Genomic DNA, 22973 nt, shown 5'->3' with positions numbered 1-22973 from the left:
CGGCTGCAGGAGCGAAGAGCCCTCGATCTCTCTGCCTCAAAACGAACCGGAGGGCTCGACGGGGAGAAGCCCCTGCAGGAGTCCCGCGGGCCGGGGCTCCTCCCCGCTACCTGAGGGCGGGTGGGGGAGGAAACCCGGGCAGTCCGGCGACACCACGACGCTCCACGCTCGCCGCGCAGGTGGCGCCTAAATCTCACAGAACCTCCGTGGCTCCCACGGAGGAGGAAGCGCGCCCAGGACCTGGGGAGGAGAGGCCCGCCCGCCCACTCGTCGACCCTTACCTCTCGGGGCGGCAGCCAGGGCCGGCGCCCGCAGGCTGCGTCCCCACAGCAGCAACACCCGCAGCTCGCGCGCCATGTCCGTCCTCCCCGGCACCCGTGCCGCACGCGCGGCGGGGGCGGGGCGGGGCGGGGCGGGGCCTTCCTCGGACGCGACGTGGTGACGTCACGGTGAGCGCAGGGCTGCCCAGCCCGCTGCCTGAGCCGGAGAGTGGGCGGGGGCCTGCGCAGCGCTGCCGTCGGCCCGCGCGGGGACAGTCGGGCCTGGGGGCGGGCCCCCCGTGACCTTGTGTCGCGTTGTCAAGGGCGACGGGAGGGGCCGCGGGGCACTCGCCCGCCAACAGGGCCTCACTTCGTGCATCCCTAAAATGGGGCTGACGTTCGCAGGACTGAGGCCGTGGTCGTTCCCCCGCTCCCCGGCCACTGGCCGAACCGAGGCGGGAGCGGAAGGGGAAGGGACGGACCTCAGGCTGGCCTTGTCCACTACCGAGCGCGAACGCAAGAGCCGCCCCCACCAGCACAACAGGGCTTATTCCTTCCTTGTCTCGCGTCCTGCTGGAGGTGGGGCTGAGGCCGAGACCCACCACTCCTTTTAATTAAGAAAAAAAAATTTTTTTTTTTAATTGAAGTATGGTTGACACACTAAGATTAGTTCCAGGTGTTGAACGTAGTGATTCAGCAGCGCTGCAGCTTGTGCTGCTCTCACTATTCTGAGTGTGGCTGCTGTGGGTCACTACGCGACACCGTTACCCATCCCGTGACTGCAGTCGCTGTGCGATGCTGCTCCTGGCCCCGTCGACGCCCTTTGTCGCCCAGTGCTGCACCACGCAACTTGCAGGTCCTCTGACGCCGCCTGAAGTGAGGCCCCCGCGCCCCGTCCTCCACCCCCAAATGATTCTGAGGCTCACTGGAGACTGGCTACCAGAGCGAAAAAAGCTGCAGAAACGGAGGTGCTTTGGATTTGACCCGAGCTGCCAAAAGTCAGGGGAGGGTCCCTTTGGAGCCGGCACACAGCCGGGTGTTGGGAGGGGCCTTCTGGGACTCTTCCAGGTGGAAGGTGTGAAGGATGAGCCCCACCTGCCAGGCTTGTACTGTCAGGTGGGTGGACTCAGCTGTAAGAGCAGTTCTCTGATATTGGGAGGAAGACTCCAGAAGCCTCCTCCCTGGCCCCCAAGGCAGCTGGATCACCCACTCTTCAGTCACCGTCCTCTCATGCCTCCCCAGCACACAAAATCAGTTCCAAACCCCTCGGCCTCCCGGCACTGCACAACCTCACACCTGCCTCTCTCCTTTCCCCACCATGCTCCAGACACAGGGAGCCTGTACCAGGCCAAGCCAGTCCAGTGTATCCCTGCAGCTGCTGGGCTGGGGGTTGGGGGGTACCGATGGGTCTCAGCCTCACCTTGTGTTTGTTATTTACCCAGGAAGTCTTCCATTATAAGAGCCGATATAGTGATCTATGAGGCGATAGATCTAGGTTGGGGAGCCCTTTATTTCGGAAGAAGCGGTCCTTGGCAAAGTGAAGAGGGAAACCTACACTTCACTTAAAGATGGGGGCACTTGAGCCGCCTGGGTGGCTCTAGTCGGTGGAAGGTGTGCTTCTTGGGGTTGTGGGTTTGAGCCCCACTTTGGGTGTTGAAATTACTTAAAAAAAAAAAAATCTTTAAGGCAAACAAAAAGCCTAAGGCAATTTCAAAGTCAAGGTGTGGTCCTTGGTCCCCTACAGCCTTGCTACTCCAAGTGGGCCCAGGCCTCACCCCGGAGCTCCTTCAAAACCTAGAAGCTCAGTCTGCCACCCCCTGCCCTGGCCCAGACTTACTAAATTGGGGTGTCAGCAAGAAGTCAGGTAAGTTGTCTGCGGGTCAGAGCTGGGGAAGTGCCATCCTGAGCACAGGCCAGCAGCAGCGAGGATGTGTGCTCCCGAGGGCTGTGCTATCCTGGACCCTGACAAAGAGACATCTCATTCCAAGAAGAAAGCCAGGTCGGTGGTCCGGCTTCAAGCCCTGGAGCCACCTTGCACCTTCCTCCAGTGGCTGATGGTGTCTCTGGGGGGAGTTCTCCAAGGGCTGGAGTCAGTGCCTAGGATCCGTTCAGTAAATGCTTTGCTGAGTAAGCCAGCCCGGTGCTCGGACAAGACCTGCGCGTTTCCCTGTTGCTGGAAGCAGCAGGCATACACCCGCTCTGGAGGGAAGGGGGCCTCGGCTCGGGGTCCACTCATGTCCTTCCTGCCCTTTCTCACACTGGTGGACCTCTTCCCACAAGAGAACCCCTTTTCCTTACCCAGGAAACCAGAGACCAGAACGCCAGTGTCTAGAGGCTTGGGAACAGCCAGAACCGACTTCCCCGGAAGTTCAGAGGGTCCCCTGTGCTTCTGGCTGCAGAGGTCCAGCTCCCACAGGGGACACCCATTCTGGCCACTAAACACTGGGCAATTCTGGTTGCCTCCTGCGCAGAACCCTGCCCCCCCGCCCCGAGTCTTTTTCCTCTTTCTCTGCACCTGCAGACGTTGGTCTGGTCCCCACCACTCTCCCTCCCCGACCCACCAGCCCCCAGATGCTCAACTCGCAGCAGCACGTGAAACAACCCTCCCTCTTCTGAGACCCCCCCCCCAAACCTGTCCAGACGTGAGAGGTCCTGGGTGGAGTCAGAGACACAGGAGGGGTCCTGGTGCAGGGAGCCCCGACACACCACCCTTCCCCATCCTCCTAAGGGTGTCCTCTCTGGGCCTTTTCCTGAAGGACCACCCTCACCTGGAACATTCTCTAAACATCACTACCAGCCTTGAGGATCTTCAAGTCTGAACTTTGCTGATCTGCCTATATAAGACTACTCAGTAAACCTCCGTTTCCAAGAGGCTTCCTTGGTGTTGGCCCAGAGCCTGGGGTCCCAGCACCAGAGCATAAAGCCCATTTCAGTAGCAGCCCTCTCCAAGCGCTGAACCAGGCACCAGGCACCAGACTCAGGGCGGCCAAAAGTCCCGCTTAGTCCTGTATAAGATCCTGGTTACTACTTAACTACTGTCTGGACATTGGAGGATTTAGCAGAATTCTAATACATCCCTCTTTCCTCAAGGTAACCCCAAAGTAAGTTCAAGGTGAGCTTGCGGAGCTCGTAGGGGAGGAAAGCTCCTTTTGGGACAGCGGTGAAGCACGTGGCTCTGGCTGAGCAGCTCACACCACCCATGAACTTGGACAGGTCCCCTGTCCTACCTCACGGCCAGGACAGGGGAACTAGTGAGGCCTTCCAACAGCACTTGTTACCAAGCGTCGCCAAGGAGGGCAGGCAGAGTTGAGAGGGCTCATACCCCACCAAGGTCCCGGCTCCTGGTGGCCACCACCCCGATGGGCCCACTGGCCATCCCTCCATGGGGACACCACAGGCACCCACTTCCTGTGCAATGGCCGCCTGCTCGTCTCTCAACCCCCTGAATGTCAGATCAGCCCAAGGTTTTCCATCAGCACCTGCTGATTCTCTGCTGGGTACCATAATCTGCCTCTGGGGCCTCCGTCCACACAGCCTGGCAAGTCGTCTGGAGGAAGGTGTGCTTGCACCGAAGGTACCGTCCGCCTGTTCATCCACAGTTCCTGTCTGTCTTTCAGCCTGGGGGCGACACTCAGTTACATTTCAGAACTGACCCATCTCCCTACTCTTGACTTTGCACAATGAAATCACACCCGACTGCTGCAGTGGCACGAACACAAGACATCCCAGGAAGGTGCAATCTGGTTTTTCCAGCCTCCATTCCTATGCACTCCTGTGCTCCTACTTGCTAAGGTGGCCCGGCCAGAGCGCTGACTCCCCGGCAAGGGTCCTTGGGTGACGTGCCTCCCGAAGGTCTGTTGGCAACTAACCCGCACTCAGATCCTTCATGAAGGGACTTTCCTTTTTCAGAGCAGCCCACTGGTCTGTGCAGTGCTAGAAGCACATTTTGGCTTAAGTGGGAATCTTTGGTTCCATTTTGTAGCCAAAAAAAAAAAAAGAGAGAGAAAGTTAGGTCTTCAGCCTGAGATTATACAAGCCGAAGAGACTTCACCTCGTTTTCCAGAGATTGTCTCCTACTCCTGTTTTTAACATGTTATGTTCTCAGAAGCGTCATCAAACACACATACTAGGCACACTCAACCGAGACCCTCCAGTCTAACGAGGGCTAGCTACTAATAAGCTCATTCCAAGGGTCGTTAGCCAACTGGGACCATCTTTGAATCCAAGCAGTTTTACCAGCTTTTATTATAAACACCAGCACATTTCAAGTTTCCTCTTTTTGATCACAAATATAGGACTTTTTTCTTCTCCTTTTAAGTATACAGCATGAGACACAGCGCCGGGCCTTTCCCGCTGTCTTACAGAATCTCCTTACGCCGAGTGCGGGGTTAGCATCCACAGACCACACCCTCGGCCGCAGCCCTTGGCGGATTACACAGGACATGGACTCCAAAACGATGAGACCTGTACAGAGTTTTGGATCCCACGACGACCTGAAAAAGATGCCCCCCCCACCGGCCCCCTTAAGTGGCGGCCCTGCACTACAGGTCCGTGGCCCTGGAGCTGCTCCTCCAGGGCCCCAGATGGCTCACTTCTTCCGTCTGCTCAGGGTTTTCCCATCAGTGGAGAGTGCGAGTCGGCAGAGGGTCCCAGACTCGAGAAGCAAGTAAGCAAGCAAGGATGGCCAGATGGCCACTGGAGGGCCGTGGCCCTGCTTTCCCTTCTTGGGCTGTGGTGGGCATGGCAGGTGGCTGGCAGTGCTAGAGGACGGTCTAATTATCTGGCTTAATCTAGTTTGAATTCAAGATTTGAAGCTCTGTGCAAAAATTAACTTTTTCAAAGCTTCCTCAAGTTTAGATTACCAAATCAGTATTATGAAGTGATCTCGGTGAATACATGGCCAAAGGGGGAGCTATTTGGGCCATGAATTCTAAATTTGCCACCACCACCCACCGCCTCCCCACCAGGGGTTGGAGGACCAGGGACACAAGAGTCCCTTGTGCTTGGTTGGGGAGGGACGCTGCACTCTAGAGGGCAGACTTCCACGCTCCCCGGAGGTGCTCCTCTGCTCAGACCTGTCGTTTCCAGCACCCAGGGACTCAAGTGTCACCCTCTTGGTAAGGGCACCTGAACTGGACCCGGGAGCAGGGAGAAGCAAAGGGGTGGTGGTGGTGTGTGGAACCATGTGGCCAAGCGCCCATCCCTTGAAGCCGGGGGGCTCTTTCACCACAGTGCTGCCCTCACAGGCTCTGTTTCTAGAGGGTAGAGAGCAAAGGCCAGAGCTCTTCGCTGCCCTGCCCAGCCCAGCATCGGAGGCCACAGCAGGACACGCTGCACGCAGCATCCACCCCTACGGAGCACAGGACATGGGGAAGCAGGAACCACCTCTGGTCCCTGGAGCCAATTCTGCACCAATTCTGGGATTTGCATAAAGGAAAGGGGAGAGTAGGTACCACTGCAAATAGCTGCAGGAACCATCCCTACTCTGGCATCTTGAGGCTTCGGGGAGGAGGATAGGAGGCAAAGTGCTGCTTCGGACTCATCTGTGGCCTGAACTCTGTGGGTGAAGCTCCCCGCGGAGTAGTGGGTATATGAGGCCCACACTGAGCTGGACACCTCGGTTCCTGGAAAGAGAACCACCCAGGCCTTCGCTGGGCCTGGCTGCCACCCAAATGGCCACCAGGACCATGGTCCCTGCCTCTCCCCTGTGAGCAATCCATCAGAATCATGTCTTACAAAGAACAGACTCCAAAAATATATATAAATAAATAAAAACCTTAAACATTCTTACAGGGATCTTAAAGAACAGAATACATGTTAAAAACTTCAGTAATTTATATCAATTTTAAGCGGTACTTTATATACAATGGGGGAAAAACACATGCATAGTCCAAATACAATGTTGAAAACAGCATTTTCATAACAAAAAAACCCCGAACACTAAGTGTTAATACCATGTACATGAATTCAAGAAGGACCACCCTTTTTGTCTGTTGCACACAGTTTATTTAACAATATGATATAAGAAATGAGTTGGTACTTTACCATTCTATACAGTGATTGAATCTTCTTGAATTTTCTTATTTATAGTAATTATAGCGCTTGCATGATTTACACTAGAATTGCTTTTCCTCATTTCAAGTTTCACATAGAAGAAAGAAAAGAATGTTCTTCTCTATTAACATTAGCATGGTCTAAGAGAGTGATCATCCCTATTTTTTGTCTAAAACCAGTTTTATCAGAGAAACAAAGCAACAATTTCTACATCTGCAAGACAAGAGTTTGGCTTAGGCCAGTATGTATAGATAGATGTGTGTGTGGGTGTGTACGTGTGTGCACGCAGGAGCCAATTCCTATCGTCCAGGGGTAATACTTGGAGAACGCCCACAGAGTTCACTATAGAAAAAATCTTCCCGCAACGTCAGAAAGTTATCGGGATACATTATAAGCTTGCATTATTTCAAGAATCAGTTTCTGAATATTATTTTTCTTCTCACTTTTAAACATAAATGTTTAAAGTCTTGAAAATACAAATAAAAAATATGAATATAATGAACTTGTTTTTCCCGTTAAAAAAAGGCATGAGTCACCAGAAATGACGACAAAAAGAATCCAAACAAAACCCCCCTCCCCCCAAAACAAAAAAACAAAAACAAAAAACAAAAACAAAAAGAGAGAGAGAAAGAGAGAGAGAGAGAGAGAGAGAGACCAGATATTTAAATCAACTGGTTTTTAACAAAAAAATATATTCTTTGTATTGTTTCTTTAAACAGCAATCTACCCTTCCACGGCTTGGAAGTAGCGGTTCCATCTAGGCATAAAAAGAACCTAGACGCCTGGATTTCAGTACAAAAGGTCCAAGAACATGAAAGGGGGGAAAAAAGCGATGCTCTCACAATGCTACAAACCCTCCACAAACTTTTCTAGGGTGTCTCCTGTGGTGTCGCCGACCAGGGACAGCTCACTGGACAGTGCACTCCTATTGGGGGTGTTCAGCTGTGGGAGCATTGCACTCTGTTCGGGGTTCCCCAAGTGTCCCTGATCTATGGAGCTGGCCATGGTGACTGCGAGTCCTGGGTGGGGGGAACCAGTCTGGGGCGAGACGTGGTGTGGTGAAGGCTGGGGCTGTATCCGTGGCGACGGGCTGGAATGTGGAGGCTGGGACTGGGGCCGCGGAGACTGGACAGGGGCCGGAGACCGCACCTGGCTACTGAGGGACGTGGCCATCTGCTGGCCGGGGAGGTGCGAGGCCTGTGGCTGTCCTGAGAGCATGTGCTGCTGGGGGCTCATGGGGTTCGGCTGGCCCGGGGACCCGATCTGCTGCTTCATCTGCTGCTGCTGCAGAATCCGCTGCTGCAGGGCCTGCTGGATGTTGGGGGTGCTGTCTGCGCCCAGCCCCGGCTGCCCTATCTGGCCGAGCTGTCCCATCTGAGCCGCCATCTGGCCCATGGAGCTGCCCTGGATGGGGAGGTGCTGCTGCATCCGCTGCTGCTGCATGGCCGGGGGGTAGCCTCCGGGTCCCTGGGGCTGCTGGAACTGGCCGTGCCCGGCCATGCCCCCGGCCATGCCCGTGCTGCCCTGTTGCTGCTGCTGCTGCTGCTGCTGCTGTTGCTGCTGCTGCTGCTGGAGCAGCTGCCTCCGGAGCATCTCCCGGTACTGCGGGTTCATGCTCGCCATGCTGGGGTTGTGGCCCGGGTTCATGATGTTCAGGGCCTGGCCCTGGGGGTTCAGGCCTCCCATCGCCGGTTGCTGCGGAGGCACGCCGGGCCGGGGCCCGCCGGTTTGCATGGCGTTCAGGTTCTGCAGGCCGGGCTGCTGGTGCAGGCCGGGCTGGGCCTGGAGGCCGGGCTGGGGCTGCAGGCCAGGCTGGGGCTGGAGGCCAGGCTGACTGGCCACGTACTTGGCTGTGCGCTGCTTGATGAAGGCCGCCATCAGCTGAGGGTTGGACTTGAGGATGTTGAGCACCTGCTGCTGCTGCTGCGGGGAGCTGGGCGACTTCAGGGTCCGCAGCAGGTCCTGCAGGGCGCCGGGCGAGATGCTCCGGGGAGGCTGCACGCCGGACATCCGCGGCCCGGCCACGGCTGGCTGGGCCTGCATGGACAGCACGGGCCGGGGCAGGCCCGGCATCGGCTGCTGCTGGGGAAGAGGCGCTTGCTGCCACTGCCCAGGGGGCAGGTTGGGCATGACCGGCCCGCTGACCTGGCTGGGACGGGGCACGTTCAGGCCCACGGGGGCCATCTGGCTCACTGGGGTCACCATGCCCGCGCGCCCTGGGGGCAGGCCGTTGTTCACGTTCACCCGGTACAGGTGCTGCTGCTGCTGGGCCTCGCGCTCGATCTGCCGGGCCGCTTCCACCGCGGCCGGTGGGGGCTGTGCGGGAGGTGGCGGGGCCGGCACCTGGTTGGTGGGCTTCCCGGTGGACACCGTGGTAGGGGGCTGAGTCCGGGCCACGCTGGGGAAGCCGGCTGGTGACATGCTCACGGGTGAGGGCTGGGGCTGGGCCGGGGGCTGCGGCGTCTGGGGCGTGCTGGGCTGCTGCGTGGGGGTCCCGGGCGGAGCTGAGGTAGGGGAAGGCAGACTCTGCTGAGGCACATTGCGGGTGTTCATGGTGGCCATCCGCCGGCGCATGAGCTGGGCTTGCTGCAGCCGGTGCTGGATCTGCTGCTGCCGGAGCTTGTGTTTGATGTTGAGGCAGAAGGGCACCGGGCACTTATTCTCCTGGCAGTGCTTGGCGTGGTAGCAGCAGAGGGCGATGAGCTGCTTGCACACCGGGCAGCCCCCGTTGGTCTTGCGCTTGCAGCCCTTGGTGTGCTGCACCACACGCTTCATCTTCTGGCAGGATGGCAGCGAGCAGTTGGCGTTGCGGCACTGGCAGGCGTGCACCAGGGACTGGATGCAGCGCTGGATGCTCAGGCGCCGCGACTCCTGGGGGCTCTTGGACTGCGGCTCGCCCTGGCTGCTGCCCTCGTCGTCCAGGCCCAATCCCCACTTCACCATCTTGTGGGCGTGGCTCTTGGTGTTGTAGCAGTTGATGCAGAGGTCGTAATCCTGTGGACAAGCACAGGGCGCAGGCTATGGTCAGCCCAGGGCCTTGGGACCGGACAGAAGCCACCGCATCCATCCCCGCAGCCCTATCCCTCCCCTCCCTGTGCTCTCACAGGCTCTCGAGTGCGTTGGCTGACCTCTGGTCCCCTTTCCTTCCGTCCTCTGCCCCTGGGGAAGGGCGCCTTGACCTACCGTGTCCTGCTCCTGAACCTGGCCTGGGGAGCCTGACGGTTCCTCCCAAGCTCACCCAGGTGCCACCCAGCTCCTTGGGGCCACTGCCAGGGGCCCTGGTGCATCACCCGAGCTCTGCTGGGTGGCCCAGGGGGTCTAGGGGACTGAGGCACCTTCCCCAGAAGACAGGCCTTTGGCTCAAACCCCAAAGAACCCAAAACGCACACTTAAAGTTGCTTGTACCTGCAGACAGAGACTACCAGGTACCAGGTCTGGAAAAGAAGACCCTATGACCGGGACCCACCCCTTTTCCAAACGGACATGAAGATCCCAATAGTGGGAAGTGATACAGGACTAAAGAAGGCTGGAAAAAGTGGGAAATGCAGACAACGGCATTACAGAGGTTCCACCTGCCCCCTCTACCCAAGATCACAGAACCCCTACAGGTGTGCGGCTCTGGGAACCGTTTGGGAAGCTAAATCTGGCAAGGTGAGGACAGGGTGGAGGGTGGAGGCTCCACAACAGCCCACTTCACGCCCTGTGAGGGACCCATCTGGGCAAGGGTTGGCCCACACCCTTTCCCACAGGGAGCCAGCACGTGCAACCATGGGGTCCACCGGACAAGGGCCTTCTTAACTGCTTGGCTAGGTCACAGCTGGAGGCATGAACAGGGGAAACCACTCAGAATCCCGGGGGGGCTGAAGCACAGCCTGTTTCCTGCCCTGCCCCTGCCCTGCACCCGAAGGCCCGTGGATGCTCTGGACACATGGCTGGTGTTAGCGAACAAGGGATCAAATCAAAGTGCTCTATGATCAATTCTTCCTGAAAAAGTCACCACAAACACTGCCCCCCAGGAGGCCTGCCCACTCCACCTCCCTGGGAGACCAGCGCCTCCTGCCAGGGGCCAGGTGTAGCCCAGACACACATCGATGGCCCTTTGTTATGCTCTGCTGGGTTGGGAGCACATGTGCCCCATGAAGGGAGAAAGGCTCCTTCCTTCCTTCCTTCCCTCTACGTATGCTGGTGAGCCTGGAGCGAGCGCAGAGCACAGAGTTTCTTCTTCGTGACCTCAGAAACCCGACCTCATGACCAACAACTCCCAGAGAGGACCAGGAGACAGATGCGCCTTTTCATCTGCTTATCTGGTCCCTGGGAAGATGCTGACCACTTCATGGTCCGAGCTGAAATGCTAATGTACCGATGGCGCAGAGAACTGAGGACCGACCGGGGGCCCAACTCGCGGTGCAGACATTGCCCGCCGGCCTACCTCGCAGACAGTGCAGTGCCAGCGCGTCTCCACGTGGTGCTTGCACTCGTTGCAGGTGTAGACGAAGCGGTCCTGGCCCTGGGTGTGCAGCTCCACCAGCATGCACAGTGTGGACCACTTGGACCGGCGCAAGGAGGAGAACTCCCAGTGCTTGTCTCGGGCGAGGGTGAGGAAGGCGTCACGCCCGTCCATGAGGTCACAGCTGAGCAGGGGGTCGGGGTCCACGATGGGGGGCAGTGTGTTGATGACGGGCCCAGCGTGCAGGTGGATCACAAAGAAGACCTGCAGGGAAGGACAGCGTTAGCTCACGGAGAGCCATGGCCACTGTGCCTCCCGGGGCCAGTTCTCTCCACAAGGCCCAGGATGGAGCGCCAGCAGCACTTTTACCTTCTCTGGGTAGGGGCCGGCGTTGTGGATTGTCAGCAACCCCTTCTCCCTTATCCCACAGACCAGGAGGGGGCCAGCCTCTGGCCCGAGAGCCCCCCGCTCCCCCCAGAGCATCTCTACCTCTTTGTGCTTCTCCATCGTGGCGTAGAGCTTCTGGGACAAGTCGTTGGACACGTTGGGCACGCTGGGCTTCTTCTTGTTGGCGCGACTGATGCTGCTTTTATTCTTGTTGGTTTTCTTATTGTTCTTCTTCTTGGCGTTCTTGCTGTCGCCCTGGCTGCCCTGAAAAGATACAAGGAGCTGTCGCAGGAGCCCAGCCTCCCCTCCCGAGGGCGCTCCAGGCCGCTGCGCCTGCAAACACACAGTTGCCTGCAGAGGGTGTCATGGAGGCAGGGGAAGGAGGACGGGAGCCTGGCCAGGGGTGTGGTGGGGACACCGAGGCCATGGAGGCCACAAAGCAGGTCATCTCTTGGGACGATACGCCCAGGAGGGACTCCAACAACGGAGGGAGGCCACGTTGCCCTGGAGCCCGACCGCTGCATGCCACGTGGCATGTGCTCAGTCCCACATGGTTCCCAAAGTCCACTGCGTATGAGGCAGGGAAAGGAGCCATGGGAAGCTGCCACGTGGGCGGAGCGGGGGCTCCAGCACGGCCCATCCACATCCCAGGCAAGGCTGCCTGAAGGGGGGACGTCCCCATGACCCTGCTCCCAGCCCCAGGCTCGCATGGGCCTGAAACCCCCCATCATGAGCGCTCCAGGGGCTGAGGTGTGAGGGGTTCTGCCCTGCAGTTAAGGCGCTTCTGCTCCAGAAAGCACCCCCTTCATCATTCAGGCCCCAAGGTCAGGTCCAAAGAACATTCTTCCCAACAAGAGCAGAGAGAGGGCGAGACAGACACTCTCAGTGCCAAGGGGCGCTAGTAGTACCCGTCTGGGGCCCAGAGCAGTAGAAGGCTATGACGGAGGGCGGGACGGCAGCGGGCAGCCTGCACAGCCGCTCCAGTTCTCAGGGAGCCCTGAAACCATTCTAAAGACGAAGCTTTTAGAAAATTATAAAAGAAATAGATACACTGCACAAAGTTCAGAAAATATAGCCAAGTAACAGTAACAAAAAAATGCTTTTTTGGCCACCCAGAGCAACGGCATTCTGGTTTTTCCTCCTGGAGCTGCACGTACAGGTGGCTCCCGCAGGTGGTTTTCCTTAGAGCTGGGGTTGCACACATGACGCTGCAGCCTCTCCCCTCCGCACGTCCCCCAGGAAGGAAAGTGCCAACGGCAAAGCAGCAGCCCGCCCAAGTGCCGTCCACAACGGAAGGCACTGCCTGCCACGTGGTCCTGGGGTGTCTGCGGGGTGGGACCTGCCTACTGCCTCTGTGGACTGGGCACAGAAGACCACCGTCTCTCTCCACCATGGGCAATTCCCCCATACCGCAAAGGCTGGCAGGGTGCGGGTGCTCCACCATCTGGGTCCAGACCCTCTTCTCCCGGCCCCGGAGCCCAGATGCATGTTCTGACTCAAGCCACCACCCATCTGAGGTGCAGGCAGTGGCCAACATGGAGAGAAGGGACCCGGGCTCACAGTTCAGCTCTGCGCACCCCCCTGCCGGAACTCCCTCGTTTCTACCCAAAAAGGATTTCCGGCTGCCTCCCAAAGACCCTGGTGGAGCAGTTTCTCAAGCCCCATTCTGGATATTCAGAAATATGGTTACCGGCGGTCAGATGACAGATCCTGCCTCCAGGGAGGCCCTGGCGGAAGGACTCCTGCGGCAGACCCCAGTTCAGAGGGCCCATCCTGCACAGCCCCTCTTGGGTGTCACCAGGCGTCTCTGCGTGGGTTCCTGAGGGGCCTCTTTCCCCAACATGCTTCCCCAGCCTCTGGGTGGAGGTGGCAACACGGACTCAGTCGCTGAGGGCCCAGACCCAGCGGGCAGCCCCGATCCAACATCTCCCTCACACACCACAATGATCCGCCTCAAGTTCTAGGGCTGCTACTCTCAAAACACCTCATACCCCCTCCACATTGCCTCTATAGCTAAGGACTGAATGGAAACCCCCATCCTCTCTTCCGCAGACATCCCGAACACACGCACACTTGCTCCCGGCGCGAGCCGTCACACATCTCCCCCACCCCAGGCAGCGTTGGTCCATTCTCAGGTCAGCCTCTGCCGCCTCCCCAGACAGGCCCCGCCGGCAGCCCCCGCGCCTGGCTGATCTGGGTGCGCTGTTTCCATAAGCTCCTACTGCTGCCTCAGGACGCGCTGTTTTCCCTACTAGAACCCTCGCCCTGGGAGGGAGGGACGGAGCCTCCCCCAGCTCGCCACCGCACGGCGGAGCACGGCACCTGGTGAGCGGGCCCGAGAGCGACAGCAGACGGAGGGCCGTCTGGTGCGGTGGGCTGGCTTGTGACAAAGTGGGAGAAAGAGGCCCGTCCCCTTCTCAGGGAAGGTCTGAGCACAGGGCGAGCAAAGGACTGTGCGCGCGCTCGGCTGCCCGGCAGGATGTCCTCCTCTCCTGTCCTGCTGCGCCTCCAGCCTGCCCGCTCCCGTGTGACGCGTCTCCCGCACCCCCATCTCTGCTCGTCCCGCAAGCTCTGGCCCTGACCGGCGGTGGTTGGTGACAAGGGGAGGGCACGTGCAGAAACGGCAGCACCGAGAAAGGCGGCGGCGTCTGTGCCCCTGGACGCAGCCAGGCCCGCCGCGGCGCCTCACCTCCGTGGTCTCGCTGGCCGCGGTGCTCTCCTCCTTCTTCCTCTCCTCTTCCTCCTGCTCCAGCTCCTTGATGCTCTCCTCTAGCACGTTGGGCCAGAAGTCCCCCTCAAAGTAGGGCAGCTCCTTGGCACTGGTGAGCCTGTCTTCAGTTGCTTGTTTGAAGATATCCTGGAGAGCAAAGGAAGCACAGCGGAGAAGAGGGACGTGAGTGGCGCTCCGGTGGGGGGCACAGGGGCCGAGGCCATGCTACGGACACCTGCTATGAATCTCTGCCGGCTACACGGTAGGTGCTTCTCCAGCTTTTCCCCCGCGCTCGTCTTCCCGCGTTCTACTCCTCAGAGGGGACTAGAGCCTGCACTCGCATGAGCCGCCAGGTACCTTGTAGTCGTGAATGATCCGCTCTGCGAATGCCTTGTCCAGCATCTTCTTGTACCACTCCTGGAGGCGCTTTGGTTTGGGGATTTTCTGGTCAGGGGGGTGGCAATGGAAGATATAGTCGTCTCCTTCACTTGGAGGGCAGGCCCAGATGTGTCCTGTGACATACCTGCAGGACACATAGCACAATTCAGACCACAGAGCTGAGTGAAAGCCTCCCTGCCCCCAAGGAGACTAACAGCCGAGGAAGAGGGACCACAGCAAGTACAGAAATAACTAGAAGAAAACAAAGAAACTACCACGATGCTTGCAACGAAATAGAACAGGGTCAAGGAAGTTCCAAACCAGCGTGTGGGGGAGGGGCGTGTGGGCGGGGGAGGCTGCATCTCGTGAGCAAGAGCACCCCTGGAAACTGGCCTCAGATGCTCCCTCTCACCGGGTGCGTGGTGGGCAGGGGTCAAGACTCCAAGGACTTCTGTCAGCATAGGACACAGCCTGGGAGATGTGGCTCTCATGCACATGGAATGGCTTATGTCCAAGGATGTGCCGCAATTCCTACTAATACTTCCTGTGCAATGAAGGGGCAGCTGGACACTTCTAAGCGGTCAAAGTCAAAATAAATCTGTTACTCTGTGAAACATGTCAGTCAAATAACTCTAACTTTTTCAAATTTGGGAAGGGATATGACAGATCTAGAATGCTGAAACAGAGAAAAAAAAATCAGATGCAAAAGACCAGTATCCTGTAGGATCCCATTCATGTGAAATGTCCAGAAAAGGCAAATTTGTATAAAAAGAAAGTAGACCGAGGTCACTGGGGTTTGGGGGCCCCACTACTAAGGGGAGGACAATGCTTGGAAAAGGACTGATAGCCACGGCCACACTGCTCATTGAAGTTATTAAAAATTAATGAAATGTACACTTGACACAGGCAGGTTTTATGATATGTAAAATATTTCTCAATAAAGTTAAAAAAGAAAAAAAAAAGAGACTAAAATAGGGAAAAGAGTGAGAAGAGCAATAGAGGGCAGGGCAAGCATGTGTGCTGAGCTGGGAAGTCCAGACCTGCGGGGCCCAGGGGAGTGTCTGGGAGGGGGGCTCGGGAGAACTCATAATCGATCCAAGGACGTTAAAATAAAAACACATATGACTTTAAAAAATACTCTGGTTCTTTCACAAAACACACAGTGAAAATTAAAAATAGCATTTTTATTAGTTCTAAATAATCTGAATTAAACTCACCCCAGTTTCTTCACATATTCTAAATATCCAATAAGGATCTCATGGTAAACAGCTGTCCGGAGGCATCGGGGCCGGAAGAAATGAATACTGTCCAGATAAGATATGTACACACGCCTAGGGGAGCAGGGGGGAAGAAAGTAATTGGTATCCTCCAAACTTCAAACCAAACACCAACATCTAAAAAAAGCTCCAGAAATAAATTCTGTTTTCGTTGCATTTATACTGGCCACACAGACAAGACATAAGAAAACTCCCATCACCAACTGCCACTGCCTGTGAGTCAACGATCCCATCACTGGACCAAAAGCAGGGGATCACCCACCACAGAGAGGCATGGAAAGGCCAGGGCAAACTAACAAAAACCTCTTCCAATTCCCTCTCCCCTGGATTCTTGACTGAACATGAAATAATTCTCGGCAGAGGTCCTTTGCTCTTACAAGTCGTGGGACCCTGGAGTGATCCCCACCCCCTCTCTATAGGTTTACCTGGCCCAGGTAAGACAGGGACAATAAATAGCAAGACCAGGACTAGAACCCACGAGCACTCACTATACGAAACATGGTTTAAACAATCATCAAAACCCTTCATTTCTCACTGGCTCAGTGGAAAACTCAACTAACAAGTTTGGTTTGTTAGGCATGGCTTATTTGATTTAAACCCATGTCTGAAGCACACAGGTTCGCCAAGACACTTAGGGTCTCGGTCTGCTGTGACACCGTGGGCCCACTGATCTGCACCCGAGAAAAGGAGGAAGACTACCTTGTGTTTGGCGGGGGGCAATCAGAGCCATACTCTTGCACGTGCATCCCAAAGAAGCACACGTCCACTCCGTCAATTTCCTCAAAAGCAAAGAGTGCTTTGGTTCGATAGGGGAAAGATTCAGACATTTCCCCAGAATCCACAAACCTGAAATAAAAGTCAGAGCCTGAGGTCTGCACACGCCATTATACGTCTGCACATGTCATTATTTTACCAGGTGCTTTTTAAATGAGACTTACTGATCTAAACCCACGCAGTGCAGAGGAGCTGAAGGCCTGCTCACCTCTGCTGACTGCTGCCCAGAGCTCTGCCCGCCAGCCTGGCCTTGAGCAGCTCGGGGCTGTGACCCTATTCTTTGTGACATGATCTCGCTCAGCCAGGAGTTTTACCTCCCCTTATGAATGTGGAATACTGAGAGAAGGGCTGAGTAGACCATACCCGCTGAAAAACCTTTAAATTATACAAACTCTTAAGCTTATTTTTTTAGTACTCCCTACGCCCAATGAAGGGCTCCAACTCACAATCCCAAGATCAAGAGTCACATGTGCTACTTTTCAGGTACCCTGAATTATACAAACTCTAAAGCCTTGCCAGAATGTGGGGCTTTGGCTAACCAGGGACAGGACCCCTCAAACTGTGTTACAAAACAGCACAACATGTGCACACAAACCGTGACTTCATTCCGGGCTTGACTTCCACAGTCTTGTCTGAGCTGGCCACCACACGGACAAAGACCTCCCCAGCTTCAGGATGATTCTGTCGCCGCAAAAACTTGTTGACTCGGTCTTCCAGGTGGTTGCCCAATCGTGTGGTCTGTAGTCCTGGAAAGTCCAGAACAAGCAGGTGAGGGGGCTTTGGATGGGCTATAAAAAAGGTGGCTAAGGTCACAGGACCTACCCTTCCTATACGGCAGTTTTATTTCCTTTTCTCTTTAAAGATTTTATTTTTTTTGAAACAGGGAGGGACGGAGAGCGAGCGAGCGAGAGCGCAAGCACACACAGGGGGAAAAGAGGGAGAAGACGACTTTCTCCACAGAGCAGGGAGCCCGATGTGGGGCTCGATCCTAGAATCCTGGGATCATGACCTGAGCTGAAGGCAGCCGCTTAACTGAGCCACCCAGGCGCCCCTAGTGCAGTCTGATGTTCTAAGGATTAGCGTTTTCGAACTCCAAAAGGGACCTAGCTTGTCCTACAAGGTAAGCATGTAAGGGAAAGGTGAACTCTGCAATCTCTAGGTGCTCCACACAGTGATGACTGCGGTCATTTAAATGCCTACATATTTCCACCTTTTTTTTTTTAGCTTCAAGGGCAGAAAAGCCATGAAGGCAGACAAAAGGCTATGGGGTAAAGTGGAAGGAGCAGACACAGGGGCCTCACTGTGACCACCTCCTGCCTCCCAAGCCTTGGCCCTGAAGAGGCCTTGATCTAGCCTGGGCGCCCCCACGTGGCTGCTCGGTGTCACAGCTATGCCCGCAGCCAGAATCCACCCTAGAGAAACTCTGCTTTCCTTGGAGGGCAGGGCTGCTCTAGCCCTCCCATCCAGCTCACAGGATCCCCCCCAACCCCACCTGCCCCCACCCCTAGTGTGCGAGCCCCTCCCAGGCAGCAGCTCACACCTTATCAGAACCCAGTTCAGCCCTGAACCCCCTCCACCCTCTCCCTCTTCTGGGGATGCGCCAGGTGTGGCCACCATGACAGGACTTTTCCAGCAAGCCATCCCCAGACAAAACACTGGTCACAGCAAAAAACTCTTTGCACAAAGGGAAAGAGGCTAGAGGGAAAAGCCACAGAAGGTTAACAGTGATTATTTACAGATATGGATTTCAAAGATATTTTCTTCTTTATATTTATTAACTTTTAAATATTTACTATATGGATAAGAAATATTTTTAAAAAGCTATTTGGGATTTCCTAAGATTCCTTAATGAGGCCAGGAACTACCTGGAGAATTTAGACTTTCTAAATTCTACTTTTCTGTAATTAACCTATCAACAGTGGAGTTTTTTTAGGAATTAAGTTATACCTGCACACAAGTGATTTTAAAAAGAAAATACACAGGGCACCTGGGTGGCTCAGTTGGTTGAGAGACTGCCTTCGGCTCAGGTCATGATCCCAGAGTCCTGGGATCGAGTCCCACATCAGGCTCCCAGCTCCATGGGGAGTCTGCTTCTCCCTCTGACCTCTCCTCTCATGCTCTCTCACTCTGTCTCTCTCTCAAATAAATTAGAAAAAAAAAAATTCTAAATAAAAATAAATAAATAAACAAATAAATAATAAATAAAAAGAAAATACACAAAGATAAAATAAAACCCCCACAGGAAAATAAAAACTTGAAAAGCTGTAAAACGGAGGAGAAAGTAGATGTGGTACAGATTTCACACGTGGATGAAGGCATGCCCTCCACACAGCCGTGTAAGCTACGCTGAGCGCTGTGGCTATGATGGCCGCCCCAAGAAACAGTCAGGTGCAGAAGGGGCCCATGGACCGTCCCATCTACCCAAGCAGCAACCCATGGAGGAGACCCTCACGTTCTGACCCCCAGGGTCCCCCTCATGCCACGGCTGAGCGAGTCTGGCTCCCCCTCATGACGTGGTTTCTGACCCAGAAAGGCTGGACCCAGCTAAGAAGGGCCACCCTGCCATGGTCCAGAACTCTCCTTCCCATGTCAACACAGAACCCTATACACAGTGATTTCCAGGTAACAAATGGAAAAATAAACCTTTAAAATTAGGTCTTTACTTTTTTCTTCAAATAACTTGAATTACCTGCACTTAAAAAAAAAAAAAAAAAAAGGCAGCTGTACACGAGACCATGTATGACAATCTTATAGGCACCAAACTGAGTGCTGTGATGGCGCTGAGGGCTGGAGAGGTGCCCTCTGGGGCCCCGAGAAGTGCAGCTGCTCAGAGGTGTGAGCGGAAGGGCTGCGGTGGCTCCTGTGGCAGAGGAGATGCCCGTGCAGAGGCGTCCTCACACAACGATTTCGGGGGCATCGCGCCCCTGGTGTGTGACACACACAGCTCTGCCTCGTTCTGCCACGCTTTCCAGTTTCCCCGAGGGCCAGCCGCTTGCTCTCCCGTCCGTGGCTGCTCCTCACACTGTGAGGGCTGTCCTCGCACACGCCTCATGCACACAAACAGCTCTGTGGGACACGCGTGTGCAAGCGCAATCACGGAGTCGGGACAGTGGATCACGGAGTCGAACACTGGATCACAGTCCTCCTTCCTCCCCAGGCTTTCCTCGTGCGCTTTCACCCACAGCATGTGACAGGGCCTTTTCTGTTCCTTTACGTAATCACATCCTTCGGCCTTCTGCTTGCCAACACCGGGGGTGCCCCGTCTCCAGAAGCATCACTAGTGGTTCCCCTTCTCCCTCTACCCGGCTGGGCTGCACAGGGCACAGGGTGTCAGGCAGAGAGGGGTGGAGGCTGGGAGGGGAGATGGTCAGTTGTGGACTGTCCTTCACCCACTGGTCAGCAGCACAGTGCCGGTGCAGATGCGAACAAGGCAGCCCGTCCTTTGTGGCCTACAGACTCTCGCAAAGGCTGTGCCCACACATCCACAATGAACGATGCCAGTTCTTCTGTCCATGAGTGCCGTCCATCTTCAACTCCAGGGCTCACGTCGCAGACCTGCTCTTGGGTTCTTCTGCCCCCATCTGCTACCAGCTGCAACTGCTGTCCGACCCAGGACTGGCTCTCCTGGCTATTGTGTTCTAGGCACAAGGCTCTGGCCTAGAAAAGTGTTTCTAGCGTGCGGACTGCTTTAGTGATCTCACTCAGAATGGACTCTCTAAAGCAGGGGCTCTTAGTGGGAGCAACTCCGCACCCCAGGGGACATCTGGCAATGTCTGGAGACATCGTGTGACATTGTGAAGGTCACCGCTCATGGGAGTAGGGGTCATGTCACTGGCATTTAGTGGGTAGCAGCAAAGATGCTCTTAATATCCTACAAAGTGTAGGACAGACCCCAAACAAATTATCTGCCCCTGAATGTCAGTAGTGGCTCAGCTGAGAAACCCTGATCTGAAGAGAAATACTTTAACGGTCTGTGAGTTCATCGGTATTTCAAAAGATTTTATAAGAGTGAGATTAGGTTATAGGGTAACTGTGGATTTTGGTAACAACAGTCTGTCCCTAAGTTAGCAACTACCTGGAAGCCCACAGAGTGGCTTCCTCCTTGCATGCTCCCTCTCTTCTCCTCCCCCTGGTGTGGGATCTCTCTCCAGCCCATCTCGCCCCACTCCCTGCTGGGGAGGGCGACAGCTGCAGTGAGTGCCAGACAAGCGAGCTGTAAAGGCTCCACCGAAGGCAGCGATCTTACTCAGGGTCACTGCGAGCTTAGCAGAGGACAGCTCAGGGATGTCACACAGTGGAAGGTGGCCCCTAGCCCTCGAGAACCAGTCGACGACGATCTCATATTGCACACTTCTGAAAAGAATGCTATCTCTGAAAGCATCAAGACTACCCTGGAAGAGTTACCCGGAGTAGCGCACGAGGCTGCTCTCTGCTGTGCGGCGACACCGGCAGCCATGCACGCAAGTCCTCATGCACACCGGGCTGAGTGTCCTGGTCACGACAGGACGTGTGTGCGTGTGTGCGTGTGTGTGCGTGTGTGTGCGTGTGTGTTGTGGGGAGGGGTTTTTTTTCTGAGCTACTTGGAAAGGACCTGCTGACAAATTTTCTCTCTCTGCATTTAAAGTTTAACGTTTTATCTGAGCTTTCTGAACTTTCATTTAAAACATGAAGTGACCATAAAGCTAGTTTTCATGTAAAGATCACGCCAGGGACTCCATGGAGGGTAAGAGCAGACAAGTACGAAGTGTGGAAAACGAACTCCAGTATAGAGCCTCGGACAAGAGAGCCCAAGAGCCGCCCACAGAGCGGAGCCGCAGAACGACGGAGAAGGGGAACAAGCCCCTCACAGGCAGACACAGAGACAGAAGCCCTCCTGACTTACTCTTAGCACTAAACTTGTTTTCTTTCCGAGTTCTGCCAGTTTTCTTCAAACAGTTGTCACACACAAAGCTGCAAAAAAAGAAAGGGTGTGATCAGAGTGTAAAACAGTCTACACTTCTGAACCAGCGTCAGGCAGCTTGAAGTGCTTTGCTGGCGTCATTATTTACAAGTGAAGAGGCAGCCTGTTTTGAGCCTAAAGTCCCCAAAGTGGGCAGATACTTGCGATGTAAATAAACTGAGAATCGGCTGCCACCCGGCTTCTGGCTTCTGCCTGGAGCCCTTGCTGGTCCCGGCAGGACCCCTCGGTCCCCAGGCTGGGCAGGGAGGCTTTCCCTTCCCGAGGATCACAGGAAATCACTAGGGAATGACTCACCCTGAAGGCCAAATGATGTCATAGTGCAGAACACAAATCTGGTGCATCTTGCGGCCACACTCCTTGCAATCGACAAAGCTGGAAGGCAAAGAGAGCACGCTCCAGCACACAGCGGAGCACGCGAGGGGGGCGTCCGCACATCACCCTCCGGACCACTCTCTGTCATCTGTGGCTTTAATGCTGCTGCAGCCTGATTCAGCCACATTTTACTTTATTTTTTCTTCTAGAGTTAGCTATACACCCAATGTGGGGCTCGAACTCGCAAAACCAAGAGCAAGTGGCACCGGTACGATACTTTCTATGATAAAGTGGACTTGCTCCTTTTCTCTGCACAAACGCCCGTCCCTCATCTCCCTGCAGCCAGAAATGAAACTTTACTTTCAAAAACTAGTGTAACAGAGGCGTATTTCACAGGCCAGTATTTCTGACGTGAGACACCTTTTCAAGACCAATGCTTGCTCTGGGTGATCACGTATGCCCAAAGTGCCTCAAGAAACAGAACAATGCTCTGGTGTCACAAACACCTGCTCTTAGGCGAAGCGCAGGACGCATCTGCTCGGAGTCAGCTATGAAGGTGGGAAGCGCCAACCTGACTGGTCGATGCTGACCTTTACTCACTTAAGCCCAGGAGAGCAGGGCCCCCCATGCTGCTCATGCTGTCACAGCTCCCACCCCGCCTCACCTGCCCTTGTCACCTCATTTGAGAATCTTAGTTGCCAACATGTGTGGATGTCAAAACCTATTTTTTCTGCCACTCTCTTCACCACCACCACAACTTATGCCTCGAGCAAGGCTTCAGGGACCAGAAAGTACCCTACTTCCCACAACTTTGCTGGGTTCTGGCTCCTATCAGACTCTCAGCACTGCCCTGAGTTCTGGGCCCCTACCAGCACTGTCGCTGCTGAGCAAGCCTTCAACCACAGATCCAACCTAACCACAGTACCCCAACCCCCCGACCCCCCAGTGGCTTCTGTTCCTGTTTGGTCTAGAGAGAGAAAGGACACGTATGTGCAAACAAGGCACCCCAGCAGCACCACTGCCAAATTCACTGTCCGGCGAGCTCTGTCTGGCAATCCTGTGTTGTCGCCACCTTCCCATCCCCGTCCCACACCATGCTGCTCCCTCTGCTGCTGCCTCACCCCTAACCGGCCACTTCTCAGGAAGCCCAGCAATGGGGATCATGCTCCATGCCAAGAACTCAAAGGGTCAGCAGGCAATACTTCTGCTTCTGTGCCCCCTCCCCTTCCGAGAACACGTGACCCTCAACTCTTTCCTCCTATGCCCAGGGAAAAGAACTATCAAAAAAAAAAAAGTTCTAGACCTAACACTATCAATTTTGAATTTCAACGTCCCCGACTAATACTAACCAAATGGGGGGCTGCCACAACTGTGTGTCCTGTCCCAGGAGCAGCATCTCAGCAGGCCACTTAGA

General features: G+C 55.4%; 2 protein-coding genes across 4 annotated transcripts in view; both read right to left on the bottom strand.

Moving 5' to 3' along the window:
* The window catches only part of TRAP1 (TNF receptor associated protein 1), a 51450-nt gene extending 51047 nt beyond the window's left edge, over positions 1–403 (bottom strand). Inside the window, exon 1 of the mRNA XM_059415470.1 lies at positions 282–403. Coding sequence (XP_059271453.1) covers positions 282–357 — 76 coding nt within the window. The 5' untranslated portion in view covers positions 358–403. The remainder of the gene's footprint in view (positions 1–281) is intronic.
* A 5674-nt stretch (positions 404–6077) lies between these two features.
* Positions 6078–22973, bottom strand: part of CREBBP (CREB binding protein) — a 124265-nt gene continuing 107369 nt past the window's right edge. For all 3 annotated transcript variants that reach the window (XM_059415469.1, XM_059415468.1, XM_059415467.1), the window contains 10 exons: positions 21542–21619; positions 21170–21237; positions 16883–17033; positions 16213–16359; positions 15454–15567; positions 14216–14381; positions 13838–14005; positions 11251–11412; positions 10744–11025; positions 6078–9308 (listed from right to left, as the gene is read on the bottom strand). In XM_059415469.1, coding sequence (XP_059271452.1) covers positions 7161–9308; positions 10744–11025; positions 11251–11412; positions 13838–14005; positions 14216–14381; positions 15454–15567; positions 16213–16359; positions 16883–17033; positions 21170–21237; positions 21542–21619 — 3484 coding nt within the window. In that variant the 3' untranslated portion in view covers positions 6078–7160. The remainder of the gene's footprint in view (positions 9309–10743; positions 11026–11250; positions 11413–13837; positions 14006–14215; positions 14382–15453; positions 15568–16212; positions 16360–16882; positions 17034–21169; positions 21238–21541; positions 21620–22973) is intronic.

The sequence above is a fragment of the Mustela nigripes genome, chromosome 11 (assembly GCF_022355385.1).
Source record: "Mustela nigripes isolate SB6536 chromosome 11, MUSNIG.SB6536, whole genome shotgun sequence".
NCBI classification, from domain to species: domain Eukaryota; kingdom Metazoa; phylum Chordata; class Mammalia; order Carnivora; family Mustelidae; genus Mustela; species Mustela nigripes.
The sequence above is the reverse complement of the archived record's forward strand: the minus strand, read 5'-3'. Positions and strand labels throughout refer to the sequence as shown.